The sequence below is a fragment of the Strongylocentrotus purpuratus genome, unplaced genomic scaffold (assembly GCF_000002235.5).
Source record: "Strongylocentrotus purpuratus isolate Spur 01 unplaced genomic scaffold, Spur_5.0 spur5_scaffold_4, whole genome shotgun sequence".
NCBI lineage: Eukaryota > Metazoa > Echinodermata > Echinoidea > Camarodonta > Strongylocentrotidae > Strongylocentrotus > Strongylocentrotus purpuratus.
The window spans coordinates 13,373,311-13,395,347 of record NW_022145610.1 but is presented as its reverse complement, the minus strand read 5'-3'; the positions used below and the strand labels follow the sequence as shown (position 1 = coordinate 13,395,347).

At 37.8% G+C, this 22,037-nt stretch overlaps 1 protein-coding gene across 1 annotated transcript; it reads right to left on the bottom strand.

The window, feature by feature from the left end:
• Positions 1 to 6,608: 6,608 nt before the first annotated feature.
• LOC583469 (leucine-rich repeat and IQ domain-containing protein 3) lies at positions 6,609 to 17,772 on the bottom strand. Its single transcript, XM_783375.5, has 8 exons — positions 17,640 to 17,772; positions 14,657 to 14,914; positions 13,440 to 13,643; positions 12,458 to 12,648; positions 11,145 to 11,277; positions 10,059 to 10,216; positions 8,468 to 8,804; positions 6,609 to 7,963 (listed from the first exon to the last, which is right to left on the bottom strand). Exons 2-8 carry the CDS (start codon positions 14,852 to 14,854, stop codon positions 6,671 to 6,673), a joined length of 2,514 nt encoding a protein of 837 aa, XP_788468.2. The 5' UTR covers positions 14,855 to 14,914; positions 17,640 to 17,772; the 3' UTR covers positions 6,609 to 6,670.
• Between the last annotated feature and the right edge of the window lie 4,265 nt (positions 17,773 to 22,037).

Genomic DNA, 22,037 nt, shown 5'->3' with positions numbered 1-22,037 from the left:
TCCGTTCTCGGATAGCTCTACTGAAGACATGGCCATTTTAACCAGCGAAATCGACCAAGGAAATCATGAGTTAGAGCGAATGAAAGATTTTCATAATCATGATTTTCTCATCTAATTATTGACATTTTCCGAAAATTTCCGAAATTTGTACATAGCTAGGAAGGTAGTCCAAAGGTTTATCTTCCTAAAGAACTAAATGAAATTGTGTTATATGTTTGCGCATTTATTGATTTAGGGCAAGAAGTTGTCAAGTTAGCACCACTATTCACCCAAAGTACGGGCCGGCAAAGCAAAAGCCGCCGTGCTCGCTGGGCTGGGCTGTGTGATGTGGAAAGGGAGGACTTAGTGCTACTAGGGAGCTGTAAGGTTTTGGAGGGGGATTAAGGGGATTAATGTAGGGGAAACAAAAGACGCGCGGTGCCACGGATGACTTCAAAGGGGCCTCTTGGACGGGATCTCCATTCATTACAGCTTCCTGACCTCCCTAAGGTCAAGTCACTACAGTATTAGGGACTTTTAGATTATGCACGACGAGAACGTGGACTGTCTTTTTTAAGGCAGTGTGACGTCACTGCCAGTGCCTTAAAAGGACGTCACATTGTCTTAAAAGGGCAGTCCACGTTCTCGTCGTGCAGAATCTAAAAGTCCCTATTATCGACCTTTGCGTTCCTGGGCAAGTTTTTGAACCACCCGATCTCTAATAAGCTTGCACTCAGTCTGTGGGTTCACTCGGTGGCAAGTAAAGAAGTTGCTATTATTTATCCTTCACCTTTTCCTTGCTAACAACCGCCTTATTTTTTTCAGTGACACACTGCACTGTATTTTGTATCCGCGCTCGCACAAAGAAACCAATGGGGATCTCACCAAAAAATATTAATGCTGCCCGTTAGCCGGGGGCCAAGGGCATCTTTCTCATTAACCGTTGCCCTTCATCCGGGTAACGGGTATCTTTGTCATTAACAATGCCCTACATCCGGGTAACGGGGAATTGTTTGTTTTTTACGGGCAATGTTAAAATCACGACGATTTATTCAACATACTAAAGAGAGGTATATAAAACAGATTAAGGTACGATAAAGATTCCGGAAAACTTTCCAAAACAAGTGTAACTGATCTTATGTTTCTTTACCTTGGATGGAAGAAGTTCAATCAACGTTCACTATATTTGACATCGCAGATAAAGATGAACATGAAAACAACACGAGGAAGCTACTCATAATTCATTATTATTTTCATTTATCGGTTGATAATAATATTCCCTGAAGAGTACTTATCCGTAGAATTTAAACATTCTCTTGGTATAGCTCTGGATGTTTTAAAAGATGAATACTCAAACAATACTTACCCGTGATACTCTTTCCAATCACCGTGTATACGCCCAAGACCACTATAAGTATAAATAATAAGTGCACACACTTTATAGTAATCACCACCATCCTGTTCAGAGAGAAGATACAACTTGATTGAAGTGAGATTCTCAACGAAGTCTCTTGTATCTAAGGAATTAAGAAGTTACAGGACGCATGCGCAAATGGTTAACGCCAAGTTCGTTTGATTATCCTATAGAAATGTTAATTCCTATAGGTAAACAAGCAAACTCACGTATTTTGAGAATTCATTCGCAACTACCGTTGGAATGTGGACTAGTTTATATTTTATGTAGAGCGCGGACTTGTCCGATTATGCAAATTATTTCATTACACACGATTTCGCGGATTGATAATTGACTGTGTAATACGCCGCCAACATTAATGGTTTAATAATGCTTCCCAATGAATGGATTATGATAGTGAGTTCATTATTATATATATGAGTGTAAACAGCTCACAAGATTAATTTACTTAATGCAATGATGACATGGTATTAAAGCAGCCATTCCATAAACATGATATATATATATATATATATATATATATACATATATATATATATATATATATATATATATATATATATAAATGGAAAGCTTATGACCTCAGGAATGTGGAGACAACTATTTCAAATTTAATTAAAGATAAAGGTGGGTTCTGGTCATTCGATTGCATTGTGAAAGAAAAGGTGTGGAATGGATCAGAAAAAGTAGATCATGTAGCATGTAAGTATTGGTGTGTACTGCAAAGTCATCAAAATCATAATGAATTTGGCCCAGTCTTGGTAAAGTAACAAACACTGTACACAGAAAGATGTATATGGGACTACACAAATGGTGTCGGGGGCCACTAACCTTGATTTCCTAATCTTTCTATGCTCATTACTCAGCGAGTATAAATTTTCTACCAAAATTGTTTGGCAAATCACATTTATTTGTAATCCTGAACATTCAGTGTAATTTTCGTTTGATTCTGTGAGAATTAAGTTTCGTTTTTGTTTACCAGAACTCACAAAAGAAGGAATTTTCTTAAGTTCATTTTCTCGCCCAAATAGAACTGATAAAACTCCCCATAAACATTTGGTTGACATGTAAATTTAAATTGCTTTTGTCACCCCTGACCAGCAGATTGTATCCTTCTCTCTATCTCCTCTCCACTTTCCTAAAGCTGTTTGAATGTATTATGAAATGTCTATGTATTATCTGATTGTTATACTCACTGTATGTTTTTCCGATTGGTCAAATAAATAATAATAATAATAATAATAATAAACACGTATTTATAATTCAAAAATTACAATCATTTGAAATATTGCCTCCTTTCTGGCTTATTTTCCATCATGTTTTTTTTTAATAATAAATCATTAAATAGGCCTAATGATAATAATGATGATAATATGGCTGATATCGATCGTCTAGCGTTTGTTGATACGGCGTTGTGTTAATCCGGAAGTGGCCTTACTTCAATCGCCCACGTATCATTAAGCGCCCAGTTTGTATGATTTCGGTTTCGTTTATGGGGGGGGGGGGGGGGGGGGGGGGGCTAGCCAAGATTCAGTTTTAAATGTCTGATTGTGGTCACATATGTATTGTTAGGGGAAAGAATGACATGGTTCACTTTCTATAAACCTGTAAATCATGACCTTGCATTTGACATGCGATGTCTATTCTAATCAACGTCTATTATATAAGTTAGAAAAGAAACCAGTGAAGTAGTGAGAAACTATATAACCACTTGCCTCTTACATGAGAATAACATACATTGAAAGAAAACCACAAACAGATTATGAAGTATGATTGATTTAGTAATAGACTATATTGTTCAAGTGACCTCTAATAATAAATATTGTGTCGTCATTGAGACACTTGACATATATACACGTACATGTATACTGTACAAACATAGGTACACGAATCGGTATGAAAGTAAGTTAGAAAATGTGTTAAACAAGGGCACACACAAAGGGCTATACTTTGAAATTAAAGGGATAATATGAACAAAGGGAACAGATTATACAAATTCTACACAATTTAAAAAATATAAGCATAATTTGATCATAATATCATTTATCGATATGTGATTAACATTAGCCAGACCCCTTTCCTGATCTTGTTATGAGTGATGGCTCTCTCAGTTGTTGTGCTTCTGTGCGTGACCTTGGTTTAAATATTGACAGCAATCTTACTTTCAAACAACACATTAGTAATATTTGTAAGTCTGCTTCCTTTGGTATATATAAGATCAGTAGAATCAGGAGGCTACTTGACCGACCCACAACTTCAAAATTAGTCCATGCTTTTGTCTCGACCCATATCGATTACTGTAATTCTTCTCTTTCTGGCCTCCCTCAGTCACATCTAGTCCCACTTCAAAGGGTACAGAATAGCGCTGCTCGGCTTGTGACTCTCTCGCGTAAATCAGAGCACATAACTCCAATATTGAACTCACTACATTGGCTTAAAATTCACCACCGCATATCCTTCAAAATTCTTCTCCTGTGCTACAAAGCTATCAATGGCTTAGCCCCCTCTTACCTTTCCGATCTCATATCCTTACGTTCCCGTACGTCGTCACGAACACTTCGTTCATCTTCCACATTACTGTTAACACCTGGACCCCGCACTAACACCCGGTATGGTGACCGCGCCTTTTCAGTTATTGCCCCCGCTCTCTGGAACAAACTGCCCGCCTTTATTCACTGCGCCCCCTCTGTATCTCAATTCAAATCTCTACTCAAAACCTATCTTTTCAAATTGTAAATTGCAGTTGTGCGTCGGTCAATGGAGGTGCGCACCATATTTGTCTTTATTCGGTTGATTGCCACTGTTTTTCTTACCTTATCTATGTTACTTTTGTATTTTTGCTCTGTCTTCTAATTTAATTCTACGGGTTATAGTCTTCTCTTAATCAGAACACTGTGCGCTTAGAAACATCAGTATTAAGCGCCTAATAAATGTTATGTATTATTATTATTTATTATTATTATCATGCACACTAATCGATCAATAATGAATTGTTTGTTTTGAATTGAAATGACAAGAAGAGATTTGCTGGCAATATACATTGAGGATAATAACAGCTTTGATATGCCATATTTTTAGAATGCAGATACAACATACATGTCTCTATAAAGGGTAACCAGGAACATCATTAAGCCTAATTTAATTATGAGGTCGCGTGTTGTATATTTTTTTAATGACCTTTTGACGTTTAATACTCTCTATATAAAGGGTTCATTCCAAAAGGAGCTAAATCCACTTTGGGTACTTCTGAGTAAATCGCCTTTTTTTCTTCTCCACTTTCCCTTTAGCCATGTACATGTACCTTTATGTTGTTATATATAATGTTAAAGGTGACCCAGGACCAATAATATATATTAAGAACAAATCTATTATTTATTATTATCTAAATGTTAAGATTTTTATTTTTGTATATTTAGCTCCTTTTGGAATAAAACATGTTATTCCAACAAATAATTTAATTGTATGCAGTTTTCAACCAAAAAAAAATAAATAAACGTTATTCTCATATCCTCTCCCCCCCCCCCCCCCCCCCCCCCCCCATATCCTCTCCCCCCCCCCCCCCCCCCCCCCCCCCCCCCCTCTCCACCACCCCCCCCCCCCCCCCCCCCCCCCCCCCCCTCTCCTCCTCGTTCTCTCTCCGTTCCTCTCGCTTCCTCCTGCTTGCTCTCTGTCCATTCCTCTCAATTCCCCTTTCTCTATCTCTCTCTCTCTCGTCCAATTTCTTTCTCCCCCTCTACCCCACTTCCTTCGCTCTCCCTCTCATTATCACTTTCTCCCTCCTTCTCTCTCTCTCTCTCTCTCTCTCTCTCCTCTCTCTCTCTCTGTCTCTCTCTTTCTCCCTCCTAGTCCTACAATACCACTTTACCCATTGGTTCAAATACTAGGGAAATTCAGTTCATTGTTCTTTATGTTTGCAGATAGTGAGCTATATATTTTTCTTGTTCTAAATCTTACTTTTACTCAATTTGCAGAGGAATACATTGAATTATGAAAAGTTGTACACATCAAATTATCGTAAAAATAGCAAAATGCATCTTTATTTCTCTTATGCTTCATCAAATCATACAACAAAACCAAAAAGAAAGTATCGTACAAAAGGAATACAAAAATATTGCACTTGAAAAACAACTATACAAATGATGACTGTCATATTAATTATTTGCAATACAAAACAAAGTGACAATTCTTTTCCTATCCATATACACTGCATATACACTGTCATAATGTAATCTGTTTAATATTTCACATGACCATTCAGAGAGTGGTCTTACACAAATTACGGTACATGTACTTGGAAGACAATGAAGTATTTGTGTGCATCATCACTTATTCAAAAATAAAAACAATTAACAGAAAGTGCAATTGACCTATAGTTCAAGAGATTCCATTTCTTACATAACCTGTTATTAAAATTCATTATTTCACCAAAAATAAATATCATCACCTTTTTTTTGTTTACTTGAATTTGGGAATAGATACATGAAGGTGTAATGAACAAAAATAAGTATGTAAGAAGAGCGTAACTTGATCTTGATAGATGATACTGCTCCAAGTAAACCAATCTTTTTTTACTCTGTTTTTAATTTCAGAAACAAGCCATATACATTTATTTCAAGAGTTTTTGGCCTTATTTCAGAACAAGCTGGTCAAAATGGAAGACTTAATGATGTAAACATGACGAGCTAGGTCACTCAGCCTCTGAATATTCAGAACGATAAAGTGTGACTGATCTAAATATCCTTAAAAATATGGATAAGCCTCTGATATTAAAAATGTACAATGTAGATACATACACATGGTGGTTCCCTCTTTTACAAAGGTATATTGACAGAATGAAAATTGCCTTTGAAAAGATTTACTTTCCTAAAAGATTTTGTCCATGTGTACATAAAGTATTATCTTCCAAGTCCTCAATTGATTAGATTTCAATTTAACAATTTCTGCATCACTTCTGTCTGCTTTTTAAATTCTACTGAAAGATGGAAGGGTAGCCATTACTTTTTAAATGGGATTAGATTTAAAAAACTTTGGTTACTTTTTCTTGGCATCAAAAGATGCTCTTCTAAGGCGTAAGAAGGGCATGAACATACAGTCAAACCGCTCAAGGGAAACACAAAAAGTGGTCTTTGGAGACAGGTGTTCTTTGTAAACAGGTTCCTTTAGTACATGTTTCAATGAGAAATAATTTTTTAAGGGAAACAAAAAATGGGGTCTTTGTAGACAGGTGGTCACTAAAGCAGATTTGACTGTACACATGTACATGTATTCTTCAGAGGATCATTGAGTACCCATGATTGCTGGGTGATTGCCCACTCTCCCTTCATACATGGAGATGAGGGTGTCCCACTGACCGGGTTTGCCTTCTCTCCTCACCGGGGGCAACACGGGGTGAGTAGCACATTTGGGGAGGGGGTAAAAGGCCTGAGCATGCCTGGCTTTCTCCTTCTGCCTTGAGACATTCGCCCTTGCATCCATGACCCTGTCGTTTTGTTCCTGCGCCATTCTTGTGTCGTGAGCCGCTTTCTCGACAGCAACCTGGGCTTGTCGCATCAACTGGCGATGCTCCAGGTATCTATGGACCAGTTCTCTTTGACTCATCTCATGCTTGTGCTCGGCATGGGCAAAGTCTTCTTTCTCCTGCAGGAGCTTCTCGCCTCTCGCTTGCCTATCATGGCGCAGCAATGCATTGGATATAGACGTGTGCTGACTACCGAATTCATGACTGAACGTATTCTCCTTGCGCACCCGACCCTTGATCTCAGAATCCTTGCTTCGGAGCTCACGCCTCTTTTCAAGTTCGTCAATCTCTTTGTTTGCTTGTCTTTCATAAGCATGTGAAATGTTAGTGATCTCCTTATCGCGTTTTTGCATGGCTTTCAAGCGTTTTTCTTCCAGGAAGTCCTTTGCTCTCAGTTTGCCCTCTGTTTTCTGTTCTCGGATCATAGCTACCTTGTCACTCTTGGCTGAATGCTTGTCCGATGTCTCTCGGTCTCGATATGCCTGCATGACAGCTTTCAAGCTTGACATTCCCATCGTTCCTTGGGCTCTAGCAAAGAGCTTTTGATCAGCATTCATCGGTTTCTTGTGGACAGGCTTACGGGGTGGTTCTGTTGTTCTCATTTTATGCGTGAAGGCTGCAGCTAGTCCCATCCTTACGTCTTGACCTGCCTCTCGTTTTGATATAAGAATGTCTTGCACCGGGTCCAGCCTGTGCACAGCTGGTCGCAATCCGGCCAGTCTAAACTTGACCACAACAGGTTCTTCATCGTCAGAATATTCATCTGAAGAGCGTTCCCTCAATAACTCACTGTCTGACAATGCGCGTAGCATCTCATGGACAGTCCTAGACTTCTTCCTCTTTGTCTGCTTCACTTTCGGTTTGCTTGGTTTTTTGTATTCCTGGCCCATTGTACGACTCAGACCTGGTCTTGTTTCGCTAGGTCCAAATCCAAACGAAAGATCTTCATCAGAAGCCAGATGAAGGTCACCATGAAGCTGTCTCATTTTTGCCACAAAATTAGCTCTTCTCCGACCATTAGCTTCTGCAGTCGAAGGTGTGGTGATGGAATCCTAAAAGTGAAACAAACATGTACAAATTAATCTTGTGTAACATGCAAACAAATTATGTTATAAAAATCGTGATTTTCAAAAATGATGCATTTTGCATTCCAGGCCCGTCTTTTCGTACCACTTCATTCGCTAAGAAACCTAAGGGGCACTGCGCCGAGTTAGTAGATCATCAGGGCATAAATCCCTGCAGACTTTGGAATGACCCTTAAAATCAGAGGTTTGTAGATCTTTAAAGCCCCACTACACTACTTATAGCTACTTGTGCCCTCTACATGTATATAGCAAACAATGCCTAATCGATGTTGGTCCCCCATGATCCCCTTTTTCTTATGTTAAATGAGAGCTGATTTGATAAGATAGCCACCTGTCAGTGACCTTGCAGGGAGGTCTATTCACTCCTGGCCAAACTAGTGCAGACAGGCTTTACGACCTAATAGTAGATAGTTAGGCCTTGAAATTACCCTTAAAATCAGAGGTTAGTAGATGATTACAATCAGTACACACCTTTTCCTCCAAAAGCTTGCCATACTGCAATTCAGCCAGTCTCTGTCTCCTCTCCATGATGGACTGGGTGGTAGGGGACTTCGACCCTGGCCTCCTGTTCTTCAGGTAGGTATCGTAATCCATTCTAGAGATGGATGTCTCCGTGGCGGTACTGCTCATGGCAGGGCCAGGGGAAATGGCCTTGGGGTGGGGCATTCGAGCAGAAGGCAGCTTGCTGGGAACCAAAGCCAGTGCAGCAGTTGAGGGCGGGGCAGCTCTTCCTTTCTTCTCATGGGTAGCAGGTTTCCATTCCAGTCCTTTGTGTGCCCTCCAGAAGCGCTGAATGGTGACAATAGCCCTGTTAGTAGAAGGAGTGAGGAGAACTTTAATGATCAGCAATCAAATATAAATGTATGTACATATAACAGTGTACAACAGTTTATCTCTGCATTATAGAATTAACATTACTTTTGGACCATATTTCCTCACATCTTCTCAAGGATGCCCGTATGGAATCAAGTGCATAATTATGAGACTTACAAATACAATGTTTGTACATGATAATAATACTTTAGTCCAAAGATTATACAAGTTCTCATATCACTTATTCAGCAGTGATTTTTCTGTTGACTCATTAGTTGATTTATATGCTATTATATATTTCAATTCAATTTCATTTATCATCCAATAATGTAAAAACATGTTATAAAAGGCAAAATACTAGATTTAAGGACACCTAAAAAAAAAGCACAGGGCTTATAAAACAAAAGGCACCTGCACATAGCATATGAAATAATAACAAAGGGGATACAAATCAAATAGAGTTGTATGAACATTAAATGCCCTATACAGTAATACATGTATGTATGTGCATATAAACAACATTTGCCTTTTTTTAAATTCATTTATAAATGCCTGAGCTGGTAATATGCAGCTACCTATTTGGAACAGGCAGGTTGATTCACATGTAACATTGATAGGTTACAACTCTTCTTGAATAGGATTAAAAATCAGCAACATGTTTCAATTTTGATTTTTCAGGTTTGAAAATCATTAACAGGTTAAGAAGCATTACTCATGAAATTCATTTTGAAATGCTTCAAAATTTGGCTCAGATTGGATTAAAGAGCATCTAATAATAATAATAACAATAATATTCCGCTTTTATTTAGCACCCAATACATCGATACAACCATGTGCCTAAGTGCTTTACAGATACGTTATTACCCCGGTCATCGGATTCAGGCTTACCCGCACACAAGGTATGCACATTTTCTACTCCCTTGGGAGCATTCCAGCCAGTCCCCATTTTACAAGCGCACACTTGCTCATCCAACCACATGAATTTTCGCATCCTACCAGGTACCCATTTAACACCTGGGTGGAGAGTAGCCAGTGTAGGTTAATATCTTGCCAAAGGATATTAGTGCTGTGTCAAGATTTGTACCGTCGACCTTCGCATCTCCAGTCAAGCGCTTTAAACCACTCGACCACGGCACTCCTACGAACCATTGAGCCCTTGAGCAACCCTGGAGCCAGGCCGTGTGCTTCGCATACTCTTTACACGTTCCTAACTTATAAGTTTGAATGTTTAATTTGCCGGTAGACTTACCACACTTTGGTCCTTGCCATGATATTGAATGCCTTGCGTGTAAGCCAGCCTCTCATGTAACGTTGGATGATAAGGACGGGTGAGTGTTTGGCTTGGATGTGGGACACCGTTTGTAGTACAGCTCTCATGTGGGCCAGCTCATCATCCAAACTTGCAACCTGTGGAAGATCAGAATTAAATCATCATAATAGAGAAGGTTGAGTTCTGGGAAGAGGTGAAAAATAATTTGTGAGTGTTAAATATCATTGTATTATGCAAGTGTGGAAGATCATCAAATGTCTTAATATTCTAAATATGGCATGTAACATCATAAAAATTCATGACAGATTTTTATGCCACATGTTTGTGTAGTCCCATATACATCTTCCTGTGTAATAGTGCTTGTAACTTTACAAAGACTGCATGGGCCAAATTTCTTATCATTTTGATGATTCCAGAACCTTGCAGTACACACCAATACTTATATGATAGATGAACCTTTTCTGATCGATTTCATAATGTTTCCTTCACAATACAACTGCATATCCAGAACTCAACTTTATCTTTAAGTAGCTTATAACAGTTATTAAAACTTGTAGTAATTGATAACAAGTTTCATCAAACAGCGCCCAATATGTAAAAGACAGTTGTACAAATCACCCCCAAATGCAGGTTGCATACACTGAACATTTTAATTTTAGCGTCCTCTAGCAAGGCACAATGTCGTTCCTGAAACTGTGCAGAGGCTAGGTATATCAGCTGGCCCTGCACAAGAAAGGTGAGCATGATCACCTTTACAGAATGTCTTTAGATCTTCCTGCGAATCAAACTTGATCAGCATATAAAGAAAGAGTGAATATTACTCTCAGCTTGACAAAATAATGTACAGTCAAACCTGTCTATAGTGACCGCCCAAGGGAAACACAAAAAGTGGCCCTTGTAGACAGGTGGTCTTTGTAGACAGGTTCCTTTAGTACATGATTCAATGAGAAATCGTTTTCAAGGGAAACAACAAATGTGGCTTCCGTAGACAGCTGGTCTTTGTAGACAGGTGGTCACTAAAGCAGGTTTGACTGTTCAAGGGTAGAAGCTAAGAGGTATAATTACTTGTTTTTCAGGGAGGACCATGTTGATATAAAACGATGAGTTTAGCATGCTGAAATGATCTCCAAAGAACGCATCTTCTATGATCTCTTCGTCTGAAACTACATGGTTGTCTAGAGCTTTCAACGACCAAATGCTGCAGAGAAAAGAAAAAAAAATATAGTAAGTCATTTATAACTATTGTCTTAAACTGTGTTATCTTACTAAGACATCTTATACATCACAGGATATTCAACTTTTTGTCTGTACTTGTGACATACTTACAGTTGTTGACATACAACTTTCTTGTTACATCAACACGACTCCAAATTTATTTTTCCATGGCACCTAAGTGATATTGAAAATTGTTGTTGAGATTTTTAAAAGACACTAGCTTTTTAAAAGTCCACTGCATATTTTGAAATTGTCAACATATAATCAAGAACACTTCCCCAGTTTCACACCACAGTTACATTATAAATTCCTCAAATGCTACGAGCACTAAAAACAAATCTCTAGAAAAAGGAGCAGCCCTGATCATCTTGGAGCCCCTTGAGCAACATGCATGGAGGATACAAAATCTTTACTTGGAGCCAATTTCATGATTTTTCATCATGATTTAATGTATACAGCAATGAAGCTAACATGATTAATCTCGGTGCCGGCCAGTTCCCAAACATTCACCAGACTAAAATCTTTGTTCTTGTCAGTCATACATGTATGCGTATCTTCCAGCATGTTGCTAGGGTTATGAGACCTGATTATTATGAGTCTTGTGAATTTTGGCTTTTCCAGCTATCAGTATTAACCTATACTAAAGACTCTAGTGGTACAATGTCTCCTTTTAGTGATGTTTTTGCATTATCTTTTGATCTAGAATGCGAAGAATTACACATTAATCATGAGCAAAAAGAACAGGTATCACAGAAAATTTGTAGTATATTTGTAGTCTATGTTGAGCCCTTATCAAATAAGAGCATTGTAACTACTCATTATAGTATTTAGAACACAGTGTAAAATACAAAATTCCTATTTTTTGAACAAATTGGCAATTTTTCTTTAACATGGGTTCATTTTATGAAAATCATAATGTTATTAAACTAAACGGAAGTGGATAATAAGATTAATTGTTGCCAATTTGAGAAGGAAAAACAAGTTAATTTAGAAGACTGAAATGCTTTAGGTTAAAGATGAGTTGGGCTGGAGTCCATAGAAAAAAAGCACCAAAGTCAAATTGTATCTAACAGGTTAGCCTTTACACTAATGAATTCTCACCTCTGCAAAGACTTTACCCAGGCTTTTCTTGTGTAATCGGTTATGATTAAACATAATCTTACCTATTGACGACATGGTGTCTGTATGTCATCTTCAAGCTGATGGGAGTATCGTATAAGGTCATGATTTGAAGGTTAGGTGTGGCCCCCACGGCTTGCAAATAATCCAACCGACTGATGCTGTTGTCATGGAGATAAACAGCTCGGAGCTCCTTCATACCGGCCCAAAACTTCTCATCAGGTAGTTGATTGATCTGTACATAATGAAAATAAGAAAAGGAAACGCGTTCATACTTTTTTTTCTCCACGTCCATAGAATTACAAAGATAAAATATACGTTTAGCATGGTGAAAAAGATGTACAGTATGATAAAATCAACTTAATATGACACTGATTGAAGTCAAGCTATGACTACATCAGAGAGAACCTTTTGCCATTTCATCCTATATGTCTTTTGGGGTTAGGGATAGTAACCTGTATTGCTAATAATGGTTCTGAATTTACTTGGCCCTTTCCTCTTAGAAATATGTAATTATCAAAATAATAATATGTTTTACTATGAGAAGCTTCATCAGCTTCTAATGCTAATTGTTCCCGAGGGTGCTGCAATTATTATGACCCAAGCAATATGCCAGATACCTATTTACACTTGGGAGGAGGGTGGATTAACATCCTGCCAAAGGACAGACTGAGATTCTATCTAACCCTACACCCTTGGATTGAGAGTCACAATTTCAGTCACAAACCAGATTATGCCTTTGGTAAGATATTAACCTGCACTCTCCAGTTAAATGGGTACCCGATACGATGCAACCGTCATTGTTGGTCAAACAGCTTTTGAGCGTCAAGTAACGCCTGGCTGGAATGCTCTCCAGGCAGTGGAGATTGTGCACACAGTGTGTGCGGGCAAGTATTGAATCCAATGACCGGGGTTATAGTATATCTGTAAAGTGCTTAGAGACATCGTTGGTGTATTAAGCGCTATATAAAAGCGAAATATTATTATTATTATTATTATTAAAACTAAACTAAACAGGAAACCAACCTGATTGCCATGGAGGTCAAGTTTGACTAATCGTTTGCAAGCAGAAAGACCCTCAAAGCTCCGGATGTAATTCCCTGATAGGTTACAAACCCTGAGGTTAATGCAAGACCCTACAGCACCAACATCCCTGAGATGAACACCACATAGACGCACCAGCAAGACATCTTCTAGCCTTTTTACATCTTGTTGTTGCTCTTGGCATGCCTGTTTGAAGAAAGTAGTAATAACGTAGAGAGACTTTTACATAGAGCAAACATTTAATACCTCACTGGACTTTTTTTTGTGGTGAATATCCCTGAAACATGATTATGATGGTGGTCATGAAATCCATGGAAGTCTTTGCTTAAATATTAATGCAAAACATTCATAATAATACTACAGTCAAACTTGTCTAAGCGGCCACCTCTTTATAAAAGCCACCTGTCTATAGTGATCACCTACATGTATATTGTCCCTCTAGTGTTTTGTAGAACCTGTCTTAAAAGGCCACCTCTTTGCAGTGGCAACTTTTCCTGCTTCCCTTGGATGGCCTGAATAGACATTTTTTACTGTACATGTATTATGAAACTGCACAGTGAAATAATCACACTTACCAGTATGAAAACACTTCCTCTTTGGAGGTGATATATTTATATGACATTTACCCCATCCACTTTCAGATATGAGGCTGCAGATATGTTGCAATTTGTATTATTATGTAGAGTGTGATACGGTTTGCATTTCCTTTTCTTATAACATAGAGCTCAGTGAATACGCACAGTTGCCATTCATTTACACATTAAAAAACCATGCCCATGCCGGCTGTTATTGCGGCGGTCTACTGCAACATATGTGAATGATCCATGTTAAATCTAAGATGCACTGCCCTATGTGAAATCAGTGATATCGTGTAATATTGAATCCCTAAAAAAATTGCGCTTCAAAATTATCATGAAGTGCCTCAAAAAAGTAAAAATCTTTGAGTGATCGGTTTTACCATAATCATTTTCTCAAGTAGACTGTAGTGTTATAAAAACTGTTAGGAAAACGAAAAATGAAATTTCTATTTCCAATAATAAATATCTTGATAATCAGACAGGCGATAGGCTTGTAAAGGCCATGGGATTCCTGACTGACCTAAAGGTTTATAATTATCATTGCAGCATGAGCTAAATCCAGGATTTTGTTTCGAAATCTGAGGCAATGTTACCAAGTCACTTTAAGGCTTGCTTGTATACCTTGATAATCGAGCCCTCTGTGGGGGATTGTAAGTAACCTCTCTCCTGGGCCTGACGGAGGAACTGCTTGTTACGCTCCTTCTCCATGATATTCCGCAACAAGCGAGGGCGCTGTTGCTCGTGGAGCCATGAGAGGAGCTGGGGTTGGCGTTGCTGTGGGTTGATCTGAGTGGTAGCGGGCAGCATGGTTAGGTTCATTGCTTTGATTGAATCACACCATGAAATTTATGTGCTTCTCTCAACTTCCATTACTGAGTCCTGAAATACAAAAAAGAAATAAAGCATCGAACATAAAATTGTGCAATTACATGTAGATTGCATTTCTGAAGATTCAATCAATACAGGTACAGTAAGTGATGTCTACCAGTACATGTAGCAAATTAATACCACCCCTGCTAATACTAGACAAGTACACTGTAGATGGTCTTTCCATCAAGTTCGTAATTCCTCCACACACCATTTTCTTCACAAAAGAGCATCATGAACGCTTTTGCTGGGATTTTCCTCAGAAAAATGAAATAGAATCTAGCCGTACAGTAGTTCACTGACTTCTATACTTCTTCTTTTCTTAAAACTTTAAGGGCCTGTGAAGCCTACCACAATGATCTGCATGTAGATTATCAGTTGTGTACGCAGGCACAATTAACACCAGGTTTATAGTTTATACCCTACTCTTTGCGAGAAGTGTACCGTATTTAACATGCATACATGTAGGTAGGGACACTGATTTTCCATTTTAAAAAATGGCTTTTTCCATTTCAGAAAATCTGCAATTCCGTGAAATTCTGTTTTGCCACTGATAACCAATCAAAAACATACGGACGGGACTAGATAAACTTGATGCAAAATACTAGTGAAAATATACAAAAAAATTATCAAATGTTCAGATTTACCAACTTCAAATTCGAACTTAGACAAGCAGACTAAATTCAATTCAATTCAATTCAAAATGGTTTATTTCAAATAAAACTTTCATTGCGGCGTTTAGCCGAATTACAAAAGTTTACAAACAAAATAATAACACATAATGTAATATATAACATAGCATAACATGATATATTGAATTTGTAAAATAAATCAGTATAAATACTAGAAATATAGCTTATTGCAACATATGGAAACATAAATTAGAAAGAAATCTGAATTAAATAGCATTAAATAGCACTGAAATCATGTGAAGAAGGACTAATGTAAGCAATTAGCGGTAAACGGAGCAAGTGTACAGTATGTGGTGGAAAAAAAATTGAGAGTAAAACTGAAAGGTGAGGAGTAACGTTTGCAAATACACTGTAACTTATTGAAATTAAGAGTGGGAGAGATTTACAGAGGAAGAGTGTTAAAAGGCTGAGCGGGGAAAAGGTATAGGAAGAAGTAGTAAAAAGCGACAATGGAAAATTCATATAAGAGGATACGGAAAAGAAGGGAAAAGAAGAAGACGATGATGATGAAGAAGAAGAAGAATAACAAGAAGAAGAAGAAGAAGAAGAAGAAGAAGAAGAAGAAGAAGAAAAAGAAGAAGAAGAAATGGAAGAAGAGGAAACAAGAGGAAAAAAGAAGTAGATGAAAGAAAAGATAAAGATAAAAGAGCAAAAGAACAAAACAAAGTGGAAATATACAACCATGCCTAAAGTAGACAAGAGATGGTGGTGAAGAGGGATGATAAGCTATTGTCACATGACAGATTCAGTTAAATTCAATTTAGTTCAATTCAATAAGGTAAAACTAGGCTAAAATGGAGTTTAACAAATATTTTTATTTTTTTTTTTTTTAGATAAAAAGTTAGCGGAATGTGTCAGAACACGACATATTCCTGACGGAACGATGCTGATACAGATACAGGCTGAGTACCGACGTCGACAAAAACATTCCAGTCTTGGCTGTCATGTCAGCGATCGATCGATTTTAGGCGCACACGCCTGCCCCTTTTTCGAACTTTACAACAGCGCGTGTACAATCTCGCCGCCGCTGCTGGCGTGTGTGTGCCTAGTATTACATAATACTAGGCGCCTACATGTAGCTGGCATAATAGGATTGATTCGCTGCTATTTGTACCATGTTTTGTGTCACGATCTCTATTGGTCCAGCAAAATAAAATGGCAGTGCCCTGTTTCCTAAGAATCTGACGAATATTGCTAAATATTCAGTTATTAATTAACCATGATTTTAGGCTCAATATTTTTTCACTGCATAAAGAATCACGAAAATAGTGTAAGTTTTTACGATTTTCTTCTTGAAAAATGATAAGTTTAGAGGTGAAAGGGATTTTCCGCGACTTTCCGTTCAAAATTGCATTTTCCGTTTCAAATGGTCATTTCCATGAATTCTGCCCGTTTTCCGTGATCGTGGAAAATCAGTGTCCCTACATAGGGTGTGACTGTCCTACACAAGGGGCCTCCATGCCGGTTACCTCCAGGCCAGATAACATTCTGTCGAAACAGAGGGTGGGGAACAGAGTGTTTTCCTCTGAACCTGTGCCTGCATCTGATCAGTGCATGACTTGAACCAAAGCGCATGACGAAGTGAGACTGAGCAGAGCTGAGTCAGACTGACGATCTGACTGCGCCACAAAAATGGGGCAGCCATGGCCCATGGCATGGCATAATTATTCTCAGGAAATGAAAGCCACAACAAAGGACTTAACAACAACCATGTCCACGATTGCAACTTAAGTTCATCTTCATGATCTTCATGATAAGCTTCACAATCCTTAATTAAACTACAGAGTTAAAACTCAGTATTTTGGAGGACCAACCAACGTACCAAGAACCAAGAACCAGTGCAGTGGAGTCGCAGACGCTGCCAGCTTTACACCATACAGCACACGCACACAATGCAACGGGGAAGCTCTGCCGCATCTGTACCTGCGAGATCGCAGGCACAGCGTTGCTTTGCCTTTACTTTTGCCTATCTGTAGGCCTACAATTACGTTACTAATTAATCAAAACAATTAAAAGCGTTTACATATTAAGCTACAATACATTACCTTTCTCTGAATTATTTCGTAAATTATATTTCTATAATATTGGAATCCTAATAAAAACAGATCCTTGTTGAACTTGTTAATTGATAGAGCACACACTGATGATGGGTTTATCGTGCACTATGTTTCCATGGTCGCGTGTAGTATACAAACAAATATTCTATGGTGTCGTTAACGCACTGAAGAAAAGAAAAAATACGGTTTGGCTTTGACTTTACGCATGCCGGTATAAACGCGGTAGGCCTACAAAACGCGGCCATTTTGTAAGGTAGGCATAATTTGCTAGTTTCGTCATAGTTGCATTATCACTGAGCTTCATATTTTACATTTGACAATGCTTTGTCATTTTTAAATGAAGATAAAATGTTAATTGAGTAACGAAAATGTGTCTCAATGAACATAAACTCTTTAAAAAAAAGTTTGAAAACTGAAATTTGATCGATTGTACTAGCCCTATTATAGCTCTTGTCATTGTCGCGGTCTTTTGTATTATTAGAAACTGTTTTTTATTCCTCTGTAAGATGATACCATTTTTTTATGATAGTAAATACATGTAAAACAATTGCAAACTATGTTCTAATGAATAAACATGGAATGTTGTTTAAAATCTATATGCAATTAATCAACATGCGCTGTGGCAATGGCGGGGACAACAATGATCATGATGATTGCCAAACAGGCTTGCCGAGTAGAATTTTAAAAAAACTTAACAGCAGTAGCGAATCCACAGGGCCGAATCGGCTACCCCCCCCCCCGCCCCCCCCCCCCCCCCCCACCCACCATTTCCCCTCCACCCCTTGGTGGCCTTTAACTAAAAGGGTCGAGAGAGCGATGAAAGAAGAAAAAGGAGAACAGAAAGAGAGAATTAGTAAAGAAGAAGATATGCGAAAGGAAAGAGAGATAAAATAATGACAATGAAATTACCACCCCCAAAACCGCTACCCTAGCTGTGATGTGGGTCGGCAACGTATTGGATGGGATTGGAACCCTACCACTGCACCGCAAACTATGCATAATGCGTGAATGATGTATAAACCCGTCGCGGATTGGTGGGGGGGGGGGGGGGTCGGCCTCCTGCCCCCTTTTTGGCCGCCTTTAAAAGAAATAAAAGGGAGAGGTAAAACAAAAAAAGAGATCGATCGATCGACGGAAGAAAACGCAGAAAAGAAGAAAAAAGAGAAGAAAATATATGGAGAGGGGAAAGGAGAGAGAGAGAAAAAAAAATACAATCAATAAGGACATGAAACTTAAATGTAAACATGAATATTACATGAATTGGCACAAAATAGGCCTAATGCCTACGACGACTTCGGACAAAGTGGAACAGTAGGGGAAAAAAACAGTCCTATGAAATATCTGTGAGAGAACGAATTGATATCCAACTAAATAAAGCAATAGGGGCTGTGCGAATTTCAAGGCACATATTTCAGTTTCTACCGCTCAAGACAGCTTCTCAGGGTCCGTGCTCTCCCCCCCCCCCCCCCCCCCCTCCTGGACCCGATCCTAGGCAACTCTCTGTTCTATGAAACTGTTCATAATTATATAGGAGAGAAAGAGAGAGAGAGAGAGAGAGGGAGGGATAGAGAGAGAGAGAGAGAGAGAGAGAGAGGGAGAGCCTGAGAGAGAGGGAGAGCCTGAGAGAGAGAGAGAGAGAGAGAGAGGGGGGGGGGGTACTGGGATGATACTTAATATCTTACGAGTAGTTGTTGTAGGAAGAGAAGTGATCGAGCCGGTCGTAGACATCGCTGTTGTGTCTTGTTTAGTAGTTGATTCTAGAAAATAAATATTGGTATAAATACATAATTCGATCTTAGGGCAAAATACTTTCTATTATATATATATATATATATATATATATATATATATATATATATATATATATATATATATATATATATATATAACCAAATTGTATTGAAAGATTGATTGATAATGAGAGAGAGAGAGAGAGACAAAGAAAGAGAGAGAAAGATAGAGAGAGAAAGAGAAAATGAGGGAGAGAGAGATAGAGAGAAGAAGAGAGAGATAGATAGTGAGAGGGGGGGGGGGATGCTGGGATTATAATTAAGTTATCTTACGAACTTGTGTAGTAGTTGGTTATAGATAATAAATATTGGTATAAACACATGATGATTCGATTTTAGGGCAAAATACTTTCTATTTTATATACAACAGAATTTAATTGACAATGTTGATTAGGAGAGAGGAAGAGAGAGAGAGAGAGAGAGAGAGAGAGAGAGAGAGAGAGAGAGAAATAAAGTGAGAGAGAAGGAGAGAGGGAGGGAGTGAGAAAGAGGAAGAAAGCGCTAGAGAGAGACAAAGGGAGGGAGAGAGAGAGAGAAACTATTATGGGTAGCATATTATTATCGGGGTTTTTTTTAAAGGAAAAACCCTCTTGACACAAACGTTTTGAAAAACTGACGAGTTAGTCATAATAATTATTGTCAATTACACGAATTGGAAATTTTCTGCCCGTAGACCTACATCACATTGACATAATGATTTAGCCGATTCGAATTCCCATACATATAGTGATCACAACTTTCAAAATTCATAACTTTCTTATTTTTTGTTCGATTTCATCCAAACTTTCACTATTATGGTTTGTAAATTTCCTGCTTTCTTTTTAGCATATTTAGGGTGGTATCGGAGTTGGATTAAGAGAGTGTACGGTAACCCTCTCGGGCCAAATGTTTAATCTAAACTAGGTTTTTGTGTCATTGAACCTGTACGAGGTTTCCAAAATACATTCTCATATTTCATATCCTGTATCAGAGGTAAACATAAATTTGCATACAATGGTTAACCCTTGACGCATAAACACCAGACACTAGCTATTTAAAGAGAAGGTAGAGTTTTCAGAAAGGTGAAAAATATTTTGAAAGATTTTCGTTTATTTTCTTTCTTCTGTTGATGTTAGTGTGGAAGAAGTACATCATAACAAATATATGTATCATACACAAGAAATACAGCGTACCCTATTGATCTCGAAATATGTTTTATTTTTAACAAAACTAATAAATTATTTCTTGAGAATTTGATCACGAGAAACACTTATTTGTGTTTGTTTGTTTGATTGTGTGTTGGTTTTTCGTATCTTTTTTTCTTCTTTTAATTCTTACTACTTCAACATTTCTTCAATCACGTCAATAGCAAATCGGTAGGAGTGATTTATAGTATATTGCATATGTGTGATGTATATAATACCAATTTATGTATCCTGAGCAGTTTCAGGTATAAAGCTTGTCGTTTGGATTGTTAATTTCCGTAGTAATATATTTGTGCATGTGACTGACAGGAATAGACCAGTATTTTAATAAATTTTTGTTTTTCACACATCGGCTGTTAATTTTTTTTCTTCTTCTTTTTTTCCTTTTGTTAAAGTCATATAAATAACGGATTTTAGTATTTTATGTTTGTTATGCTACCCACAATTGATTATATTGATATGGAATGCAGAAAAAAACTAAATCAAATCAAATCAAATCGAATCAATATCATTTAATAACTAATTTATTTGGAGAACATAAGAGGATCTCAATTAAAAAGATATTGTCAGAACAAGCAACGGTTTAACTACAATTTGTGATACGATGAACGAGAAAGAGGTTAAAGGTATTACAAAGTTTTCGTATGGGGTCATGAATTTGGTTCAAATTAACATACTGGAAGCATATGCGTTCCTACAATATTAATTGATCGTTGTCCCGGTTGAAATCGAGTCTAAAGTTATGAAATTATAAATAATAAACTCTTTATGTTGTATAGCTCCCTCTCAAGGTCAAGATATCAATTTAGCTATGAAATAATGTTTCTTGATTAAAATCGACCGATTAGCTATTGCCGTTTGGAAATTGTATATCACAACAACATATTCTGATATTTTCATGGTCGCAGCTACCATTGTACGGTCGTAGGCGCTATTTGAAATTTATTAAAATTTACCGGGAGCACCGGTAAATTTTTATATTCAATTTTTCTCGAAAACAGAAGTGTTTTAGGGGTTAATTTTTTTTAGTGCTTATAATACATCCACAGGGGCATCCAAATATATCAAAATTGTAAAGATTCACTATCCACCCAACTTTCAAATTTTCCCAAAACTTTGTATTACCTTTAAGCCTTAGATAGGGGGAAGAGAAAGAGCTAATGTCCGATCGAGTAATATTTTTGAAATTTTAACTTGGCACTTCATGAAGTTTCAATGGTTGATCGAGTTTCTTTGAGTTTCATACAAAGTCATGTCAATCAAGTACGTGTAGATCCTGAAAATAAGAACGATACTTACTTCAATTTGTAACTCGAACACTACGACGCAGGAAACATGACTTCGTGCACCGAAGTGAAGTTGGTATACTTGGAATATGAACAGGAGCTAGCTCTTCAATTCCACTCAGCTTG

Bases quoted from the DNA above. Each gene is read 5' to 3' on its own strand.
- LOC583469 (XM_783375.5), bottom strand. From the start codon at position 14,854: ATGAACCTAACCATGCTGCCCGCTACCACTCAGATCAACCCACAGCAA. The intron at 10,217-11,144 runs GTAATTATACCT...GATCTTCCACAG, and splicing joins TGGTCCTCCCTGAAAAACAA to GTTGCAAGTTTGGATGATGA. The intron at 8,805-10,058 runs GTAAGTCTACCG...TTCTACTAACAG, and splicing joins ATGGCAAGGACCAAAGTGTG to GGCTATTGTCACCATTCAGC.